This window comes from Zosterops lateralis, assembly GCF_965231275.1.
Source record: "Zosterops lateralis genome assembly, chromosome: 1".
NCBI lineage: Eukaryota > Metazoa > Chordata > Aves > Passeriformes > Zosteropidae > Zosterops > Zosterops lateralis.
In genome coordinates, this window is record NC_139762.1 from 29,849,661 (window position 1) to 29,871,737 (window position 22,077).

Genomic DNA, 22,077 nt, shown 5'->3' on the forward strand with positions numbered 1-22,077 from the left:
GAGTGCAACTGCACCTTTTCCACACTATCAGCCTAACAGCTAATTTGGTCTGTGAACTTGATTTTGCCTTCCTCTAGAGATGATCTGTCTTCATGGTGAGTACAACCAAAAGGCCATTCTGTGTGATCTCAGCAAACACAGGATAACATACAAGTGGTCACAAACATTGATAAACCTGCTTAAATTACAATGCTACTCCCTTGGCTGCAGCTATCACTATTCAATAGTGATACTGCTTAAGAAACTATTTTCTGAACAACTAAATGAAACACAGGATTAATATTTTAACTATCTAATAATCCAAATCCAACAATAAACATTCATCACAAACTGACAGCATGACTTCTTCCAGGACTGTACTTGCTTCACCAATTTCAAAATTTATTCCTAACATTCTGGGGATCCACACAGACAAAAAGGTATATTTTTACAATATCCAGAAAAAATATATACTTCCAAGATTGTATCATGACTTGACCCCAACTAAAAGAAGGAGTACATGTACCATCACCAAGATATTTGGAAGCAGCAAAGCATAAAGCTTTCACAGGAATACTGTTAGAAGACTAAAAAGAAAATCCAGAAGCCTACAAATACTCCACTCTTTGCCCCTACTTTCAGGGACAGTTTGTCAAAGCTCTGAAATCCAAATACCAACCATGCTCTTCAAAAGCATCATTTTTTTTTTTACTCCTAGACCTGTTTTTTAGGGATGAAGAAGTCAGCCCATGTAGAGGTGGTCCCAGGACAATGTAATGCCTTCACAAACAGCAAAACACAAGTAATCTCTTGTCTAATCAGATGTCTCCAGAAACATAACATATGACCTATTTAACACTGAGGAATCCTACCACACTGGATCCATTGCAGATGCTGTTACAATCCAATAAATTTCACACACAAAGCTTACCATAATTTTCAGGAAAGAATATAATGAGATGTGAGAGGAAATTCTTAGCAATTAGAGAGTAAAGTTCAGAAAGAATTTAAACATTTTTGGACTTTGAGCAAAAATTTTATATTAACTGTTATATGTATTGGCTTGTTTTGCTTATATCCTCCTTCTTGGGAATGAGTTGATCATCTAATTGTGTGGAAAATAGGTAAGCACTATGCCTTCTCTACCACTTCAGCAATTTCTGCCATATACTTTGCACTGCTCTTAAGAGCTGTAATACAAGATTGATGATATTTACAGTAGTACACTATTTCATGCCACAAAGGCCCATGATTCATTAGTTACAGGTTAGGAAAACCCATAAAAATATCCTTCTCTCCCTAGAGTTACCATAGCAAAGATGTTTCAGTGTAAAACAACAGTTAATGCCAAAAGCCACCAGAGACGGGTACTGCCAGCTAATACGCCTTCCATCAAAGCTTCTCAGAGCTTGACAGCTAATATTGTCTGGCAAAGGTACCATTAGGCATTCACAGTTTCCATAGGGATGAATCACTGAATCACTCAATGATAAAGTTAAAATCATTTGGCTCTCCTTCCTCCTCCTCTGTGATTCTTAGGCACTAGTTGAGAAAATGTTTTACAGCAAGTTTTAGCATCTCTGTGACCTTTACCCACTCCAGAGCAGTAGTGCTTAAGACATTTTTTTCCCTTTAACATGAATCAGTACTTCTAATCAGTTGTTTAAAAGCAGAAATTAGCATAATTATAACTTTTTCACCTTTGTAGAAACAAAGTCTTTCCAATTACATATGTATAGGGTAGTAAAAAGGCTCAATCTGTGCTCTTGGCTAGATTCTGAAAACTATGCTACTGGTGTGGCATGCAATCTCTTTTCTATTCATATACTCCTAAATATTCATGCTCTTGATTTACACACTCTAAGAGAAAAAAAAAAAAAAAAAACCAAAAAAAAAAAAAAAAACCACAAAATCAAACCAAGAACACGATAAAAACAACCAAAGAGAAGTTCTGATGCAAACTACAGAGCCCAAATCAAATTTTTATGTTTCTTTTCTGATCCCCTTACCTGATTACACTGACTGGGCACTCAATTTCTATTTCTAGATGGCAATTTAACTTGAAAAAGATGAGTTACATTCTTTCAATGTATCTCTGTGAGGAATGCTTGGGATTTTCTTTATATTCAGGTCATACATAATTATGAACAATAGATATGCTGAACATTCCAAACAGGTGAGGTTCACACTATGCAAGACCTCTACACTCTTAACAGGTTAGAAAATCCATTTACCTTCTGGAATACTTATAAATCTATGAAAATCTGTGGATCATATAGATCCAAAGATGAAACATTACTTTCTCTTAGTGTAGTTTATCCTCCAGCCTACATCAAATTTTAATTGAAAGCACCACTTTCACATTCTGCTTGTCCTGAATTATGTTTCCAAACACTCAGCTATGACTCATTTTTCTTACTTTTGTCATCTGAAAAAACTTAAAATCACTATTTGAAATTGGTATTAGTATTAATGTTGGCAACTCCAGAACAAACCATTTTTCTTTTTCCCCTTCATTGCTACAAACTTATAATTTACATTATAGCCACAGACCTACTGCTTTCAAATTCAGAAAAAGAGTCAAATTATCCCATTAATTTATAATGAGAATTCAGCTGAAATCAATGGAAAAGTCTGCATACAATGGTGCAGTATAAGCTGAAATTTAGATACTAAAAAGCAAAAATATGTGGTATATTTCAACTCTGTATGACAAAGAAGAAAATAAACCATAAAACAACCATACCCAGAGTTATATGTAGTAAATGCAATTGATCTTGAATATACAAAATATTTAAGTATCGTATACACATTAGATCATGTTCTCTTGCTCCTAAATCATATAGAACATAGTCTTTTGTCCATGCAGCTCCTATTGCAGAAGTTCATAGAAAATCCCCACTCTATAATCATCATCTGCTCCTCTGTCTCTCCTTTCCATTGGATCACCTCCTGACACCAGGGGAGGCAACTGATTTCCATTTGATGCCATGGTTTGTGCATCAAGCTCCTCAAAACTCTGGTAAGGCTTGCATAACTCCCTACCATTCAGCAGTGTTACTCTACGCCTTTAGAGGGGCAACACGTTGTGATGTGGGAGTGGACTTTCACAGAGGACAGCAGGCAGCAGCTTGGTGAAACATGGAAAGCTCTTTATTATCTGACTTCAATAGGCTTATATACATTTTGTACAGAGGGCCAAGATTGGCCCAAGGAGGTTACAACCTCCTGACTCCATTGGTCAATATGACCATCAGTCAAGTTCTCTCTCAGAGAACAAGAATGCAAAACATACAGATAATTTTTAAGAATACTTATTGTTTACATGAAGCAGCGTGAGAAAGCTGCTGCAAAGACTCAAACACTTGAAGGCAAGAAATTTAGGGACAACAATTCAGCAGTTACTACATGGTAAGATAAATTCAGTCCTTGGACCTCAGGTTTTTTGTGCCTGTGCTCTGACTGCGCATTCACACACATATGTTCTCATATTTTAACTATGTGATACCAAAACAGTATTACCAAATTTGGGGGATTTGCTGTGACTTTGCAGTACAAAGTTGACAGGTAACATCAAGATACTTCAGTGACATGTAACCTTGTAATGAATTTCTTATTCTGGCAGAAGCAGCCTACTGTTTCCACATCTTATCATACTGAATATTTACTTTCCATATGAGAGCCTGATCCCACAGATCTTTTAACAGACCAGTTATGTATATTGAAGCACATTTCATCTCAATAAGGACTATATGATTGGTTTGTTTAGAAACGTGATAAACTGGCTTCTGAAATTCCACACTGGGGAAACTAGTTTTCTTTTTTTTTTTTTTCCTCCAATTTATAGATCAAACTCACAGGTTGTTTTTTTTTTAAATAAAAGACAGTGGTGTTCCACTTTAATGACCTGGGCTGCTAATTAAAAACAAACACAAACAAAACAACCAGAAAGTAATTTCTACCCTCCTGTGTCAAACACTCCTCCATAGTGATGCAGACTTGAATGGCTTTTGGCTTTTCAGTATTCAGTAATAGTATAGAGCCCACAGCCTATATTAACAACTATTCTTTGTTTGAATTAGGATGCTTAATGCAGGTTATTCACCTCATCTACAGATCTCTAAGTATACTCAGTATACTTCGTTTTTCTCAGATCTGATATTAATCAAGAGATGACAGTGTAGAGAGCATTATTGTAACTACAGAATGTACAATCCTTACTCCATATTATAGCAAATGGTAGATAGACCACATTTAGTTTAAAATCTCATCATTAGCAATAAAAAATCATTTCTGCAATAAGGGTCACATAGAACATAATTCATCTGCTCAAAACTGGTTCTTAAATTCAGAAACAGAATATTTGATGACTAACGGAGATAAATATTTAAAATTACAAAAGAACATACATTCTAGCTTGTCTTCAGGTCTTCCTCTTTCTAGCAGTGACAAATAGCAAACAATGTCCTTCAGCTGTATCACATCTGGTAAATGTGAATTGGCAGGAGTAGGAGGTCTGGATGTAGAGGTACCCTTGTTAAGCCTCAGACCTGGAAATAACCCATAGCCTTTGTTAGTCTGAACATACAACATAAGCAGAGAATGAAAACATAATTCTTGCATGCATTAATCCTTTTTTCTATGTGACTCTCAGATTACTTCTTAATTTAAATATAAAGTTTTAAACAGTTCATGTTCCTAGTTTATCCAGCAAAGGTAGAATTAAAATAAACTATCCAAAAAAAAAATAATCCACCAAATTACAGGAATGGCATAACCTTTTTTTAATTTGTGCTGATCTGATTTCATTTGACTACAAAACTATTTTGTGAATACTTTTGTTCTACCATACTAGATGCTGAGTATTAAAAACAATCCCTGCCCAAGTCTGCATCCACTTCCTTGTGCTTGTAGAAATTTCATCTGATTTCTAGATTGACAACAACTACACTAATAGAAGATGTTTTACTGTCAACAAAAACTCCTCTGATACCCAAGTGTATTGTTACCCCAAAAACACAGCCAAATGTGTGTCAGTGCAGCACATAATTAAAAGACAGAAGTCTCTCTTATAGACTACTGAGAAAATAAATTTAGGATTTAAATAGCAGTCAGAATAATTGCTCAGACATTGTGATTTATAGCAGTTCCAGTGTATCACTTGGAATTAAAGTTTCAAAATTGCCCAACTTTTTCTTTCAGTACAATATTCGTATGATCAGTCTTGATGATATCACTGGAATCTGCAGGACCATAATGGGGCAAAATGGGAAGGACAGCAGAACACAGAGAAAGGAGTAAGAAAACTCTCTTTACAAGTTTGGTACATTTCTCTTACTGAGAGATATCCTCTCTCCCTCTAAATTTAGCTTGAAAAACTTAATTGCAATCCAGATTCTCCTTCAAAAGCCTACATTTTAAAAGGTATGCCTACATGTTATGAGATAGACATGTTAAAACATTAAAATAAGGTAAAAAGAGCAAGGTGACGTGCAAAAATATATCTTGCAATGGATTTAATTTTCATGGTTTCAGGCAAATAAGAAACACTAAAAGTAAATATTAAATTAACAAAAAAATTTCATAAGTCAACGTTCTATTTAATGAGCTTGCATGTCAGTTAAGTACCATTAAAATTAAGATATTTTAAGATTTTATTCAGTTAAGTTCTAGCTTTAATCACACAGCTTACACAAATAGTTCATATTCCAGTCTTGTGTAAATCATATTCGCAGAATAAAAAGGATTATAAAACCTGGGATAACTGTGGGGGTGCTGGAATGGTATCATAAGTTTCTTAGTTGTAGGTTTGATGTGATTTGGACTTTAACCCTAGCCTGGTAAAGTTCCTGTCTTGGATTGTGCTTATCAAAGGTTGATAAGAGTTGCCAAGACAACTCTAATCCTCTGCCCTGGGTTTCGATCATCCTATTGTATTTTCCCCCATCCCATTGTATTTCTCCCCACATGTCCACCATCCCCCAGGCCCCAGAACCTTCAGGAGAGGTGTCTGACAGGGATTGGTGGGTCTCACAGGACCACATCCCAAATTCACCTGATTTGTTAATGTTGTGTATTGCATTTTGACCTTACCCACCTGGCCTTGTTTCATTGGTCTGGTAACTGGTGTCCACCCCTGAGATTTGGGGGAACAAAAACCCCCTGTAACCGAGGCCAGGGGTCACTCCCCAGAGGCACAGGCCTGGAACCAGGGACTGCCCCTGAGTTACCCGAATAAAACCTTTCTCCCTGAGGCTCCGGAGTGTCCCCTCTTTCAAACCACGGCCGAGACAGCTAAGGCAAAAGCGCTGCGGAGCCAAGGATCCACGCAAAGGTACTGTTGGGCGTATCACAGCTAGCAGGGTGGCCCAGCTGACGCTGAGCTGACCTGAGAGACAGATACGCGAAGCAACAGATTGGCGCCCATTCGTGGGGCCTGCAGACGCCTTTTGACCCGCTGTGCCGTGGGAGCTGACACGGAGGCCTGAGGAAGACTCGGACCCTGTGACCCAGAGACCTTCTGAGAGGACGTCGCCTTGTCGTGTCCCGAGGTCTTCAGCATCTCACGGAGCCACTGGGGTTGCTAAAAAGCACCCCAGGTGGAAGAAGGGAACAGCTCCTGCCCAGAGGAGTCCCTTCCGGCTTGTGGTTGCCCCAGCAACGTCTCCAGTGTCCCGAGGGCTTGGTGAGTATATTTCCTCTAAGGGAGGGGAGGATACCCACCACAGAGGCTTGGGAAGCCTCAGGGAACCCTAGGAGGGACGGGACAGGGGGGGACCGGGGGTCCACCCGAAGGAAGCCCTTACCCCTAGGAAAGGACGCCCACAGGGATTTGGGGGGTGGTTTTGCTGGGAAGGGGTGGTGGAAAAGGATAACAGCTAGTCGGAATGGGAAACGGACTAAACACCACCCAGAAAGAGGTTTTTGAAAGTTTAATTGGAGTTTTAATTGTTGCCAAAGTTAAATACTCAAAAAAGGAACTGAAAAAGTTTATTAGGTATTTGTTTTTGCATTTTCCGAATGTTAATTCGGACCAAGTGAACAGCATTTGGTTCTGGGAAAATGCTTCTAAAAAGTTGGAAAAATTAGGGAAGTCAGGAGACGTCCTGGCTGCAAAATTTGCATTCTGGCCGTGGCAAATAAAAGCTGCCTTAAAAGAGATCACAGGAATGCAAGATAACAAAGTTGCATTCTCTCACTGCCGTCCCTCAGTCCCTTCCCCCCATACCCCTCCCCCTGCCTCTCCCGAGTCCCCCCAGCCCCCCCGGTCCCATTCCCCGGCCTCCCCGAAATCTCCTAAACCCCCCAGGTCTCCCCTTTTCCCCTCCCTCAGAGAACCCAAGCCCCCTAAGTCCCCTAAAACCCCCAAAACCCCCCCAGGTATTTTAAAAAATGCTCCGGCCCCCCACAGTTCCCCCTCGCCAAGCATTTTGAGAATTCCTGGGTTCCCCGCCCCCCGCAGCCACGGCCAGGCTGTTCGGGGCTCCCGGGGCAGTCTGGCTGGCCAGAACGCCCAAACCCCCCCCACGACCCCCCCGATTTCCCCAGCCAACAAACCCAGAGTCCGTTTCTCATTCGCCGAGGAAGACCGCCAGTCCCCAACTACCCCGGTTGGGTCCGGCAGCGAAAACGGCTGTGAGAAACCCCCGAAGGGAGACACGGAAGCCCCCCCCTCCCCAGAGAACAAAGGAAAAGGCCCCCATAATGGCGGCAGCCACGAGGTGCAGCCTCTTTGTGCCCTTCCCCCTTCTTCTTGTTCCCAGAATGCCTTTCAGCCCCCTCCTACTGGCCCTTCCCTCTACCCGCCCCCTTTTTCCTCACAAGGCTTGCCCCCGCCCCTTCCCCCGCCCCTTCCCCCGCCCCTTCCCCCGCCCCTTCCCCCGCCCCTTCCCACGCCCCCGCAGAGCCAGGGGTGGGGTTTACCCAACTCCTACTGTGAGGGCACCGCCCCGACTCCGCCCAGAACCTTCCCCCTGCCCGCCCCGCCCCCAAAGCGGGCGGTTCCTTCCTCCGGGGAAACTCCTTACCCTCCCCACCCCCTTTTTCCCCCGCACCCCCCACCACCCCTGCCCACCCTGGGACCGGGAGGGGATCAGGGCAAAACCCCAACAGCGTGGGGCTCGCCGCTGCCGCCGGCGCTGCCGGCCCCCCCTCCCCCGCCGGGGCTGCCGGCGCCGCCCCCAGTGCTGAGACCGCCCACTGCCTGGGCTGCTGCCTCTCCCCCCCCGGAGCTGCAGCCGCCCGCTCCCCTCCCCCCACCGAATGCCGGCGCTGCCGCCGCTTTTGCCGGGTTACCGGGACAGTGGCTGAGCGGACCGGACCCCGTGGCCCCCCCCTCCCCCTCCCCCCTCGTGGCACCCACCGGCGGCCGGGGCGCCCCTGCCCCAGCCCGTGTTCCTGCCGCCCCCCCACGGCGCGGCCGGGGCGCCCCTGCCCCAGCCCGCCCCCCCGCAGCCCCCTCCCACAGGGGGAGCCCCACCGGCACCGCCCCCGCCCTACCCCCCACTCGGGAACACGGTGTCCCCGGCTGCACCTCCTTTGGGAAATGCTTTTCCAAGCTTTCAACGGCCACAGCCGCCCGTGCCGCAGGCAGGCTGGGAGCCGCCCCCAGCTTACAACTGGGAACCTGAGGCAGCGGCTGGGGTCCGAGAGGGAGGGAAGCAGGAGCTCGGGGGTGCAAACACAGACGGGGTACCCACAGTTACTCCGGTGACATACCGAAGGAGCAGGGGGCAGGGAACCACGGTAGCCACCTGGAAAGCGTTGTCACAGACGCTTGTTAAAGACCTCATGAAGGCATTAAAGGAGTATGGGCGAGATAGCCCTTACTTCGAAGGCTTGTTGTTTACTTCCTTTGGTGGAATCACAGTTGTACCTTTTGATTTGAAGCAGATTTTCAAGTGCCTCTCAAGCAAAATGGAATTTGAGCTATGGGAGGTCACTTGGAGAAAACTGCTGAAAGCTGCATTGCCAGGTTTGCTGGAGGACCCAACCACAGCAACTGATAATGCAGGCAATCCTATTACCCTAAACCACCTGTTAGGTGAAGGGGATTGGAAAGCAGCCTCAGATCAGGCCATCAACATTCCCCAAAATGTCCTTGAGTTTGTAGCTAATCAAGCATGCAAAGAGAACCGCGCCGCGATTGATTATCTACTTCTACTGAACCAACATTCATGTGAGGAGTTTGAAGGACTGTGTTGCTTCAATCTGTCATCTAAGGCTGAAAACGTCAAAAAATCAATCCAGCAGCTGCGAGGAATGGTCGAGTCCATCAAGCAAGAAACAGGGGACTGGTTTGACAACCTCTTCAAAGGTGTTGGACTCTCTAACATCGCCAGCTCGTGGATCAAAACCGGACTGTTGTTTCTGTTCATCATCTTAATTGTAGCCATTGCTTCTGGTTTGGTCAAAAGCCTGATCATGAATGCAATTTTCCCCACTACTGCCCCCTCAGTGCATTCAGTGACACCTGCCATCGAATTCCCACCAGACTCTGACTCCAGCAGCGAGTGTGACTCAGATATCTACACTCCAGACCAGTGACACAAATAAAAGAAAAAGGGGGAGGTGTGGGGGTGCTGGAATGGTATCATAAGTTTCTTAGTTGTAGGTTTGATGTGATTTGGACTTTAACCCTAGCCTGGTAAAGTTCCTGTCTTGGATTGTGCTTATCAAAGGTTGGTAAGAGTTGCCAAGACAACTCTAATCCTCTGCCCTGGGTTTCGATCATCCTGTTGTATTTTCCCCCATCCCATTGTATTTCTCCCCACATGTCCACCATCCCCCAGGCCCCAGAACCTTCAGGAGAGGTGTCTGACAGGGATTGGTGGGTCTCACAGGACCACATCCCAAATTCACCTGATTTGTTAATGTTGTGTATTGCATTTTGACCTTACCCACCTGGCCTTGTTTCATTGGTCTGGTAACTGGTGTCCACCCCTGAGATTTGGGGGAACAAAAACCCCCTGTAACCGAGGCCAGGGGTCACTCCCCAGAGGCACAGGCCTGGAACCAGGGCCTGCCCCTGAGTTACCCGAATAAAACCTTTCTCCCTGAGGCTCCGGAGTGTCCCCTCTTTCAAACCACGGCCGAGACAGCTAAGGCAAAAGCGCTGCGGAGCCAAGGACCCACGCAAAGGTACTGTTGGGCGTATCACAGCTAGCAGGGTGGCCCAGCTGACGCTGAGCTGACCTGAGAGACAGATACGCGAAGCAACAGATAACTCTTCTCAAAAATAAATTGTGCTGAAATCCAAACAAAAAGAAATACAAATTTTGAGGTATCTTTTAACCTATCATCAGTTGCAAGGTACAGGTTAAATTATTACTTCTTAATCAGAGGTGGGAAAGGTTGGCTGCAATGTACTCACTTACAGATGACTTCCAGTCCTGCTGCTTACCTGGCATCTGTTTCCATCTCTCTTCAGACACCTTAACTGAAAATACAGTTTATAAACAGGCATGAGTGGACCAAAAGAGACTAAGTGCAAAACAAGCACATACCTGAAGGACAGATGAACCCTGCTACCTTCCTTGTCATTTTCTCTACCTCTCACCCTTCCATCTTCCAGAAGACTGTCAAATATTTCTGACAAACTTATTTTCCAGTACGGTCAGCTTTTTTTCACTATCGGTAACATTTAAACATTTAACTAGATACCAAAAACCAAGTGTTTCCATGGTTTCCATTTGCACATTAAAAAATACTAATGCACAGTTTTTCCCTTTAAAAGCTACAAATTATCAAGATGTAACATTTAATGTAAACCATGAAACTGAATTACAATATAAACCCAGTATATTTTCGAGCCCAAACAATTCTTGCATGAGATGAACTGAACTGCCTCTCAGAACATGTTTTGGATATAACTACTTATCAACCAGTCCTTCTGGTATTGTGCTAAAAACATATGGAAGCTTCCTAAACTGGTATTACATTATATTATTTCTAAAGTCTTTAGTAACAGAAATAGATAAAAAACTCATGACAAACTTGGAAAAGTTAGTGTAGGAGAAAAAAAAAATTAGGAGGGAACATTAGAGTAAGAAGCTTTACATACAGTTTAATTAGTAATAACAGCACCATCCTTAATAATGACGTTATAATAATTATCATTATTATAATTTTGCCACACATAGGAATAAAATGTATCAAATAGAACTATAGTGAAAGTGAAGAAAGCTGAGTACGGCCTATACAAGGCAGAATTTAGCTGTGTCCTCTGAAACCAAGATCCCTTTTAGTGCTATACTATCACCTACTCAGCATTTAAAATATCAGTAGCTGCTAAGTATGTAGGACTAATAACAACAGAAGCACACCTAGACAGGCAAGAGAAACAGCAGCAACTGGCACAGAAATGGTTGAACAGCAGCAGGAGCCTTCTGCATAAAGCCTGAAGGTTTTTAGGTGTTTATACAGGAGAGTAGGCGGCAAGATCATGTAACCATAGTAATCTGATTAGCATTAACATGACAAAGAATGTCCACTTGGTGTCTCAGCTGCATCATTATTGTGGACTAAAAGCACCAAACCATTTAATTTCCACTCCTTTCCACAGAACTTTCTATTATGGTTGAGTTAGTTTCTCTAATTTCACAAATATCAGAATAAAAAAGTCCCTCAGCATATAGTTAATTCCATATATTTACAGCTATTAGAAATAAAACGACACAGTGAGGGAGCCTTTCACTCTTGTATTACTGATTTTATTACTTACCTCCAGAAAGGTGCTGTGGTTTGTTTTTTATTAATGGGCTGCAGTGAGAGATTTTGTTCTTAAATGAAGTAAAAAGATGCTCAACAAAATCATCTGGTAACTCTGCCTCCAGAAAAGTCTTCATGAAAAGCTTGAACCCTTCTAAATCAATTGTCTGCAGTGAAGAGGAAGAAAAAAAGAACAAAAATGTTTGAATGTTTTGTAAAAAAAAAAAATCACGTAATTGCTTGATAATCCATCAAACATTGTTTTGTTGACAAAAGCTTTGGATTGTATTTCAATATACTGATTTCTGAAGATACAGACTGGCACACCTATTCTTGAAAGTGATTATTGAATTAAGTATTACTCTGAAAATCCACAGTATTGCTATAATACCTCAGAGCACTGTGTAAGAAAACCCAGAGTAAATTCAGAGCACTTATATCAGGACCCTGAAATCAAGTTCCATGCTCTCAAATTTCTTGATTAGCATTCAACAGTGCCTACAGAGCTCCTAGGGATGTACTTAGCATGTCTTAGATTTTCCTATAATTAGGCAGACAAAAAGCAGGTGACTTTTGGATGCCTAATTCAGGGAATTGAAGGCCTCCTGTCTTTTCCTATGTGACAACATGCTTTGCTGGTGTTTGTCAAAGACTGATCATCCTGTCTCAGATAGGCTCAAAGAGTCAAATGAGAGTACTCAGACATGCAGCATTACTTAGAGGGGAAAAAACAAAAGTTGTTGATCCAATACATTTGTCATTTGGCTCATTTGGTTTTGCTTTTGCCATCAAGGTAAGAGCTGAATAATAAAACTCCAATAATGACTTTTTTCTCTTAAAACAGCATTGTCTGTTTTAAGTAATAAAACAAATCATAGATTATCTCAAGTTGGAAAGAATACATAAGGATCATTGAGATAAACTCCCTGCTCCTCACAGGACTACGTGAAATTAAACCACATGACTAAGAGCACCACCCAGATGCTCCCTGGCCTCCGACAGGCTTGGTGCCATGACCAAGACATGCTCTGGAAAGCCTTTTCCACCAACTAACCAGTCTCCCAGTGAAGAGCCTTTTCCAGATGTCTGATCTGAACTTCCCCTGATTCAACTTCATTCTATTTCCTCATGTCCTGTTGCTGGTTACCAGGGAGATATCAGCACCTCTCCCTCAATGAAGGTGTAGGCTGCAATGGGATCACTGCAATGCAAAGCATTATGATCTCATTTTATCCTGCTTAATAGGGAACAAAGGTAAAGGTATCCCGAAACATACTGACACAATTGCATATTTATCATTACATTTGCGATTTTAAAACAGCTTATCAATTAATAAACTTATAACACATAGTGTTACTTTCTTTATAGATCAAACAGAACAGCAACTTATCATTGTTAAATAATTAAGGGATAAATCCACATGATACCACAAAAACGACTTTGAGAAATTTCCCTATACTTCAGTATTACTCCATTTCTCCATAGAAAAGTCCATAGTGCAAGTCCTTTAGTGCATCGCAGTGATTGTGGAAGGAGGGAAAAGACTACCAAGAATCAGCTTGAAACAATGCCAGAAAAAAGAAAATAGAGACTGAATTTTCAAAGGCCTCAGCAAATTTGGAATCCGAGTCACAGTATAAATGATTTTTGATATTATTTTAATATAATTTTAAGAGGCTTCTCTTCCCCTGACTTCTCTGACTTTTGTTTTTTTTAATGTATTCATGAGATATTGAAATTTTATGCGCAGGTTAAATAAAGTGTTTTCCATTAAGATCAACACCTAACTACAGAAGAGTAATGTTTTAAATGTGTATCATCATCCTTATAAGGGACCAACAATAAAAATTGCAAAATCTGACTACTCTTGTGTAAGGCATAATTATTAAGAATGCAAGATTGGCAACAGGGTATCTCTGCTGAGCTTCTAATACAGAACACTCATTTGAGAAAAAAGTGCAGTGAAACCAATAAAACTCTCACATCTCGAAGACAAAAATAGCAGAGACTGAAAACAGCTGCTCACAATGCTCAAGATGAGTATAAAATGGAAATAATCACCTTGGACATGGACTCACTATCTTTACCTCATCAGACAGTTTCAGCCACATTCTTTCACTTTGGCAAATCATACACTGTTTCATTTGTGCTACAAACTTTACATTTTTTCTCTCTGATAAAGCCACTAATATTTAATTCACTGTTTATAAACTATGAATCACAATAGCAAAAGGATTAGTATCAGCATCCAAGTAAATCAGTAATTAGTTACACTAATATCCACTATATGAACGTATTTTTTATCTGCAAGCATAACAAATACATTAATCACTAAATCAACTGACTTTAACAATATGAAATTGCTTTGTTAAATTGTGCATTAATGAAATGTGTCTTAGCTATCTCACTAAATCATATACACAAAAAAAACAGCTAAGTGAAAACAGAAACTAAACCAAGATTACGGACGGCCATGTAAATATCTTCATATTACATTACTATTTTCTTAATTTACCTTGTCTGTGGATTTTATGTATATATTGCAAAAAATATTCCCTGAGTTTAGAGCCACCTTAGATTTTTAAACTGCTGCCTGAGTGGCACTGATTCTCCAAGCAGCCAGCAGTAACTAAATCTCTAATGCTACTTTTTTTTTTGTTTTTTTCCACTTAATGGGTTCAGAATTGTACCTATGTAGAGAACTGGATAAATAAGTAAGTTTGAAAATATGTACTTCTTCCTGAAGACCCTCTTTCTCAAAGATGTTCAAACTTTTCAGTATTTTGTAAAGATGGTCAGACTATCATATAAGCCAATATCCTCCAACACACGTTCTAAACTGCTAGAAATGAGAAGAGATACTAAAGTTACACATGACTTGGTTGCCATGTCCATTTATTGACTTCCAGCAAATCAGGATCACTCAGCAAAGGACAAAATAAAGTGTGTGGTTGTTCTAAAGATTGTTTTACAGACAGATTTCTTCAGCTGAAAGTGCTTTATCCTCTGTTCTAACATGCTCTGCGACCTGTATTCCCCCAGGGAACCAGAAATATTCACACAACCAGAGTTCAGATGTTGCACATCCAAAAGCCTTCAAATTATAATGAAAGTTAGTCAGGAGATGGCAAATTACTTGAATACACATCAGAAATATTTAGAATGGCCAAAAAAGCAGGTGCAAAATCACATGCTGTATACAAAGAACGTATAAAACCAATCCTGACTAGGGGAAATCTCTGTGTAGAGCCCTGCTCTACAGGGCTTGCCTGTTCTTTTGGGCTTTTAGGTTCTTGCCTAAAACCCAACATCTCAGATTCTAATACTGCATAGCTGAAAAACATTCTAGAGGACCTAACATACCTGGCGTAAATACTCAGTTATCCTATTATAACTGAGCTCTAAAACGGTATAGTAATTTCCAGATATTTGTTTTTGTAAATGTATATACAGTAAATAAGAGAAAAAATCTAGTCTACGGCAGTGCTAGGAGTAGTCTGGATCATCCATCAAGCTTCCCAATGAAAAACAGTGATCTTCCAAAAACAGGCTCACTTTTAAATTGCTTTCAGTGCCTTCTCTATCATCTCTCTCACACTGTAATACACATAACTTATTACACAACTATACAAAAATGGAAGAATTTCTTAAAAGAAATCCTGAGAGGAGCACTGTAGAAGATACAGAGGTGTTAGAGCATTCCCAGTAAGCAGAGGTTTAAGTATTGAGTATGATTTGTTCAGAACAGACCACGTAAAGATGCAAAACATTTGCTCAGCTTAATTTAAAACTATTTTCACAATAGAGAAAACAAAACACAGTATTATAGTCATTTCTCTATTCTGCAATTATAGACTATTTTTCCTTTTCCTCATGGAACTCCACCCTTCTGAAATCTCTGTTCTAACATGCTTTGTGACCTAACATGCTGCAGAAATGCTGCAGCAGGAAAGTACCCTTCTTTTATCTACCAGCATTTCCTCCCCAACCCCAGCCACTTTTCAAATGTATTGCACAATGTTTTGGTAAGCAAAAAGACAAATAAGGAAAGCAGAGAACAATCATTTTCCACCTTAACATGCATCATGCTTGATCTTCCTTTTAAATCTCACAGTCATTATCAGAATTTCTCAGCTGAAAATTTCAGAGAACTTTGGTATGGTTTGAAAACAATTTATTTATGCTAATGAATTCTCAAGCATTAATTAAACAGATCAGATCGGTAACATCAGAATAATATATAAACCATAATGGTGGATGTGGTTTTCTTAAGCATGCAGGGTAATTGCTTAATTTTCAACAGTTGCTTGCCTTCCAGAAGCTCCAGCTGAATTTAAATGAACCTGAGAAAGAAGGATTTAGCATTTCAGAAAGCATTTTCCATGACGTTTCCCAAGTGAGGGGATGAGAGCGTGAGAGGATGTACCAAACTGACAACAATTAGCCTGGCACGTTAATTAAATTCATTCCATTTCACAAGAGACTATCAGGGCATAGGGAGATTATGATCACAAGTTTAGGGATTTCAGGAAAAATTTCAACATAACAGAGATAAAATAGGACATAGCTGAATCAGAAAAACATGAAAGAACTTTCAAATAATTTGACCTAAATCTTCTGAGGAAGTCTAAAAGAAAAAAATCTGTGCAGTTTTAGCTTTGACTCTAATAAAAACGGAACCGAAATCCTTGCCTGTAGGTAACAGCAAAATAAAGGGGTTTATACTAATCATTTAAAACTGAATTTCTATTTTCTGATTCACCGACTGATTCATCAAGTTTATTAGAGCTCCTTTTCTTATGTTTTACAAAAAGAAACTTCTCAAAATAATTCTTCTGTATTACTGGGTAATAAAACTTCATTTGGTAATGAAAAATTTTGGTATAACTCCAGATCAGTGCACATTCAAAACCACCAAATTATTCAACTAATTTAAACCATTAAACTAATTTTATTATATTTTTTGAAGTAGTTACTTCCTACTTATAGATTTTATCAATGTTTCCAAACACGTGAAATTAAGAAAAAAAACCCTAAAAATTATATATTCACCTTGGAGAAAAGAAAAGAAGAAGGAGCATAAGACATGGACAACACTGCATAAATTTAACTTTAAAACTATTTTTAGCAAATAAAGTCTGTAAACCATTAAACAATTTTCATCTTTTCTGCAAGCAAACATGGAACTGGACTCACCATGACTCAATGCATAGGGAAATCAAAACGTTTATCTTCTCCTACCCAATAAATTGTTAGGGAAAATCAATAATATTTAATTAACCATCCACAAAATTTCAAAATTAATCCTAGCCCTAAACTTCCAACAAGCATTTAATCCCTAAGTATTGAGTTGTGGTTTTTTTTTTTTTTTTTTTTTTTTTTTCTCTAAGCTCCTTCCAAACAGATGAAGAAGAAACAGACTAAAGTTTACAATGACATCTAAGTCACTGACTGAAAAATAAAATCATCCACAAAAAATCAAAAAATGTGCTATGCACTAAGTACAACTGAGACCATCACTTCCTTCTGAAAGCAGAGAAAAAGTGACAGATTTTTCCTCTTGTGGGGAAGAAAAAAAAAAAATCTGGTGAAGACAACTTGCCAGTGGGAATCACCTTGGCTGATATCCCATTTGCCTAAGGAAATTCAAACCTGTGTCTCTAAAGAGCATTTAAGTATCAGGAAAGAGCTGAAGAGTCACCAAAGGCAAAAATGAGGTTTCTGTAGGTCTGTGCAAAAAAAATATAATTAAATATTTATTTACAAAAACATGACTGAACAAATTACTGATAAACTCCAATGAATGAGGTGACGCAAATGTGTAGTTACAGAGACGTATCAAAAGAGAGGCCAAAATATTTCAGCTCCTAAGGCAGTATTTCTGGACACATGGAAAAATTTAAGATGCTTAGGTAAATTTTATAGAAAATAGATGAGACAAGATTTTATTTCTTTTTTAAACTGCCATACCAGAGTTGGATGCTATCCTTACTCAGAAAGGAAATAATCCATTTAGGATCTACACCTATGCTAGAAGAAACAGAACAAATGTATGTATTGCATATATATAAAGAAATATTCATCCAAACACAATTATAGATTCCTCAATGAGGTACTTCAGTGCCTCTGGGACTACAACATGTCATCTCACATCCTGCGTATATTTTACAATTAAATTTTGGATGGATGTATTAGTCAAAAAGATCTAACAGTTGTGGGGTTTTTAATGTAAATGCCATGAAAAGATTATATACAAAAAAATCCATCAGCACAAAAAACTCACTGTTACTTTCTTATAATTAAAACCAGAAAAAGTAGTTTCCATTACAATCAAACAAAGCAGACTAATCTGTCTTTATTTCCACATACTGGGAGAACGTTCTTGCCACGATGTCTGACTAAGCAAATATAGAGAGATTTGCCCAGATCTGTAGTTTCTACTGAATTGTTTTTGGTAAAGAACCCATACCCAACCAATGTGTTGTGGTGGAATTTTTTCTGAACATTATGGCTTATGGCATCCTTCACTTTACAAGGAAGACACGAACAATTAGGATTTGCTCTGCCAACTCCCATTAATTTGCAGAAAATTTCTTCACTCAAATAGCCCTCTAAGAACTAGGATGAAACAGAAATTATTAGGCAAAGAATTATCCTCATAATACTATTCTTAGAATAATATAATACAATAAAAGTGTAGGAGTTTATCACAGACCTCTGTTATACCCGATACAGTTTTTTAAAATACGAATATATAAGACTAAAGCAACACTAGCTCCATGGATAAAAAGTGGCAACTGCGAAAGATAACGCCATATAACACCTATTTGTTTCTTAAAATAGATGTCTGGAAAGAGAGAGAGAGACAACACCATTTGTGTACAGACTATGTGAGGAGGTGACATCTGGGCCAGGCAAGCACAAGCATAAAATACCAGTCTTCCAAACTTGTTTATAACCCTATCTCTATTGTGTTTTGGCTATCAAGGAGACATCACTGGGTAACCGTGTATGAGGTAAGGAAGAAAGCAAGAACTGAGTTGCAGACCTCAGATTTGGCATCAGAGATTTCAATCTCATCTGTAGGCAACCTACTTGGAGCAGCTGCCTGACCCTCTTAAGGAAAATGGAGCAGACAAAAAGAGGGGGTTTTTTTTAATTATAAAGAATAATCTGCACTCAGTGGAAGAACTGAGACAAGATCTAAAAGTACATCCTCAGAACAATGTAGCTCCTTCTACTCCAGCAGCTAAAAGCTCCTGGCAAACTCTAACAGCTCACAAGCATTCTGATATATTTACCTATTTTTCTATAATAATACATTTTAAAAGCCCATTATGTAGAAAATTCTTTATCCTGGTCTTTTGTTGTCCTTCTGTATCTCAGAAAACCTCTTCTAAGAAGACAGGTAGAGAAAGTTGGGTTGTTCAGGAAAAGGCAAGACTTTGGGGAGACCTTATAGCACTTTTTGGTCCCTAAAGGGGGCTGACGAGAAGCTGGTGAGGGACTTTTTACAATGGCAAGTAGAGATAGGACAAGGTGTAATGGCTTGAAACTGAACAAGGGCAGGTTTTGGATAGATATTAGGAAGTTCTTTATAGTGAGGATGGTGAGGCACAGGAACAGGTTGCTCACAGAAGTTGTGGATGCCCCATCACTGGCAGTTTTCAAGGGCTCCGAGCAACCTGGTCTAGTAGAAGATGTCCATGCCCATGGCAGGGGTCTTGGAAGTAGATTATTGAGTTCCAAGTTGCCCAATACTATTAGCTGATAACTATTTTTCCTTGAATCTGAACACTAGTTTATCCTTCTTAAGATACTACACAAAATTGTATGAAAGAACATTAAGCACACATAAAAAGACACGCTTGAACAAATGGTAATCATTGAACTAGAAAAAAAAATCCTAAAGAACCTTAACTTTAAAGAAGTGGAAGTAAAAAAGAAATTAAAGACCTGGCAACTGATCAAATAAAGCTTTCAGGATAAACCACATATTTCAAGAGAGTTTCCAGGGTGACACTGAGTACATTGACTAAAAAATTCACAACTATGAAGAAACAAAACCATTAAAAACAGTTCAGAGTTTTTAGATGCACTAAAAATCTCACTTCATTCATAGTTAAAAAAGTAGTCTGGAATTTAATGCTTCTATTACTGCACAAAATACTACAAATGTGACATTAAAGGAACTACTCTTTTCCACAGTATCACGACCATATGTGGATTTCTTTGTATCTCACAGATATGTAATAAGATGCTTTTTACCTTACTAACACCACTAAAGAATGTATGGACCTTACTTCTCTTTCTATTCAACACCAATGCCATAAAGCAAAGCTCTTGCTTCCCCACACTTCAGTTTCTTTTGAACCCCAGATAAGCAGAATATGAGGGACTCCAATGAAAAAGGAATGTGCATCAGCCTATGCTTAATATGCTTTAAAAAAATCCCCAATTACTATGATAAGAGTTCTGTTTCATCTCAAGCACTCACTGATAAGTACATTACACTAATTTAGTGTTACTTCACAGAGGGTGAGTCTCAGTCTCAGGAAGAACAGGAATTGAAGGACTGGATTCCAAGCAGCAGTTATGATTTTGCTTGGCAAAATAGCAGACAATTTCAGGTTTCTTCTAGTTTTGTATCAGACATATATAGCCCAACACTCAGCTAAAACCACAGGTCTTTATCTCCTGATTATGGCTACAACAGGCTACGGAGATGCCTTAAAATGCCTGATTCTGTCCCAAGCAGCAGAATGGTTCCTAAAACCTTGAGCAACAGAGAGGAAGAGTCTGAACTCCATCTAAAAACACTGTATTTGACTTTGTCCTTTCTCCTAGAGTTGTTGCTAGAGGACATGAAATGAAGGACACGCACACAGCCAGTCCTTAGGGCAAAAGAGAGACTTTTATTTCTCCACCTCAATATATATACATTCTCGACAATGACCAGGGATTGGAGGATGAGGTTGCCACCTCTCCGACCCCACTGATCAAACTAGAAGTCTCTCAACTGTTCCTCCTCCATAAAGGAATGCAAATATCACTGACTGTCGTATGCTCCCTTTCAGGTTTTTAGAGCTCCAGTAGCTGTGGGGTGGGAGCTCTACAACAAGCGTGGGGAACTGCAGGGACACAGACCGTGTCTGCTGCAGAACCTCTGGGGTGTGCAGCCCCAAACCAGGCAGAGGAGGCAACCACAAGGATCCAGGCAAAGGAGTAGAGGAAGGCTCTCAATATGAGGTTCCAACAGGAGGTTTATTCCAGCTGAAGGGGTCAGGGAGAGAGAGCACTGGCCACAGAGGTACATCGGTTTTTAAACAGGGGCTGGAACAAGGGGTGGTACAATGCAACAACCAATGGAAACACAGTGGGTGGGGATTGCAAGGGGTGGTACAAAGGGTCACTGCCAATAGGGAGATACAAAGGGGAGGGTACAAAGTTAATGAGCCAACTGGGTACCAAGGAACACAGAATTCTCTGGAACAAAGGGAGGGGACAAGCCTTGACTGGCAGGCAAGGGGTTGGGACAACTGGGGATTGACATAGAGGGATCTAGAAGAATGGGCTGGGTTAACTTAACTGACAGGTAAAGGGGATGGAGCATCTGCAGGGTCAGACCAACTCCATGGAGATTTGGGGGAAAGTTGGGAACACACCACAACATTTGTTTACATGATAATCTGTGAGAAACTACTACGAAAATGCAAGCATCAGAAGGCTGAAAAAGATCAGGGCGATATGGAGCAGTTATGCTGTTCAATTTTATAGCTCACTTTTCTGCTTTACTGATAGCAAACACAGATATGTAAGATCAAGAAAAATCCAAGTATGCATATTTTGAAGATTTATGCATTTATATGTTGTGCCAACACACAGAACGCCACATGATACAGACATCAAAAGTCAGTATATCCCAATGCTGAGAATACAGAGAACATGGTTCCTCAGTAAAAAATAGGATATAGTCAAGGCATTTTTTGCATCTTTTTACATAGAAGTTTTTTAACTTTGCTACATTCCTACCAAACTAATACATTTTAAGAGAATCAATAATTTATTAAGAAAATGGAAGCTTTTTATTCAAGATCTATTGTAACGACTGCAATGGAGAGGTCTAACTGTCTCATATATTTTCCTAGCTGGTGTAAATAAAACAACCAGTTCTTCTGGATGATATGTTGAAAGAAGGGAGAGAAGCTGTATCCGTCTACGAGACACCAAAAAATTAATAGTCTCTTGACAAAAGAGTTGCCATTGTGGATGGAGGAGGGCAGGGAGGGATAGAATAATACTCCTTTTATTTTGCCCCACCACACTGGCCACACAAATGAGAACAAGACATGATCTAGTGTTTGAAAATAATCTCCACCCATAAAGTCT

The 22,077-nt window shown here is 40.1% G+C and overlaps 1 protein-coding gene across 5 annotated transcripts in view; it reads right to left on the reverse strand.

Moving 5' to 3' along the window:
• DGKB (diacylglycerol kinase beta) overlaps positions 1–22,077 on the reverse strand; it is a 385,657-nt gene that overhangs the window by 245,998 nt on the left and 117,582 nt on the right. For all 5 annotated transcript variants that reach the window (XM_083866610.1, XM_083866608.1, XM_083866607.1 and 2 more), the window contains 3 exons: positions 11,702–11,855; positions 10,382–10,417; positions 4,389–4,529 (listed from right to left, as the gene is read on the reverse strand). In XM_083866610.1, the coding sequence (XP_083722736.1) occupies positions 4,389–4,529; positions 10,382–10,417; positions 11,702–11,855 (331 nt within the window). The remainder of the gene's footprint in view (positions 1–4,388; positions 4,530–10,381; positions 10,418–11,701; positions 11,856–22,077) is intronic.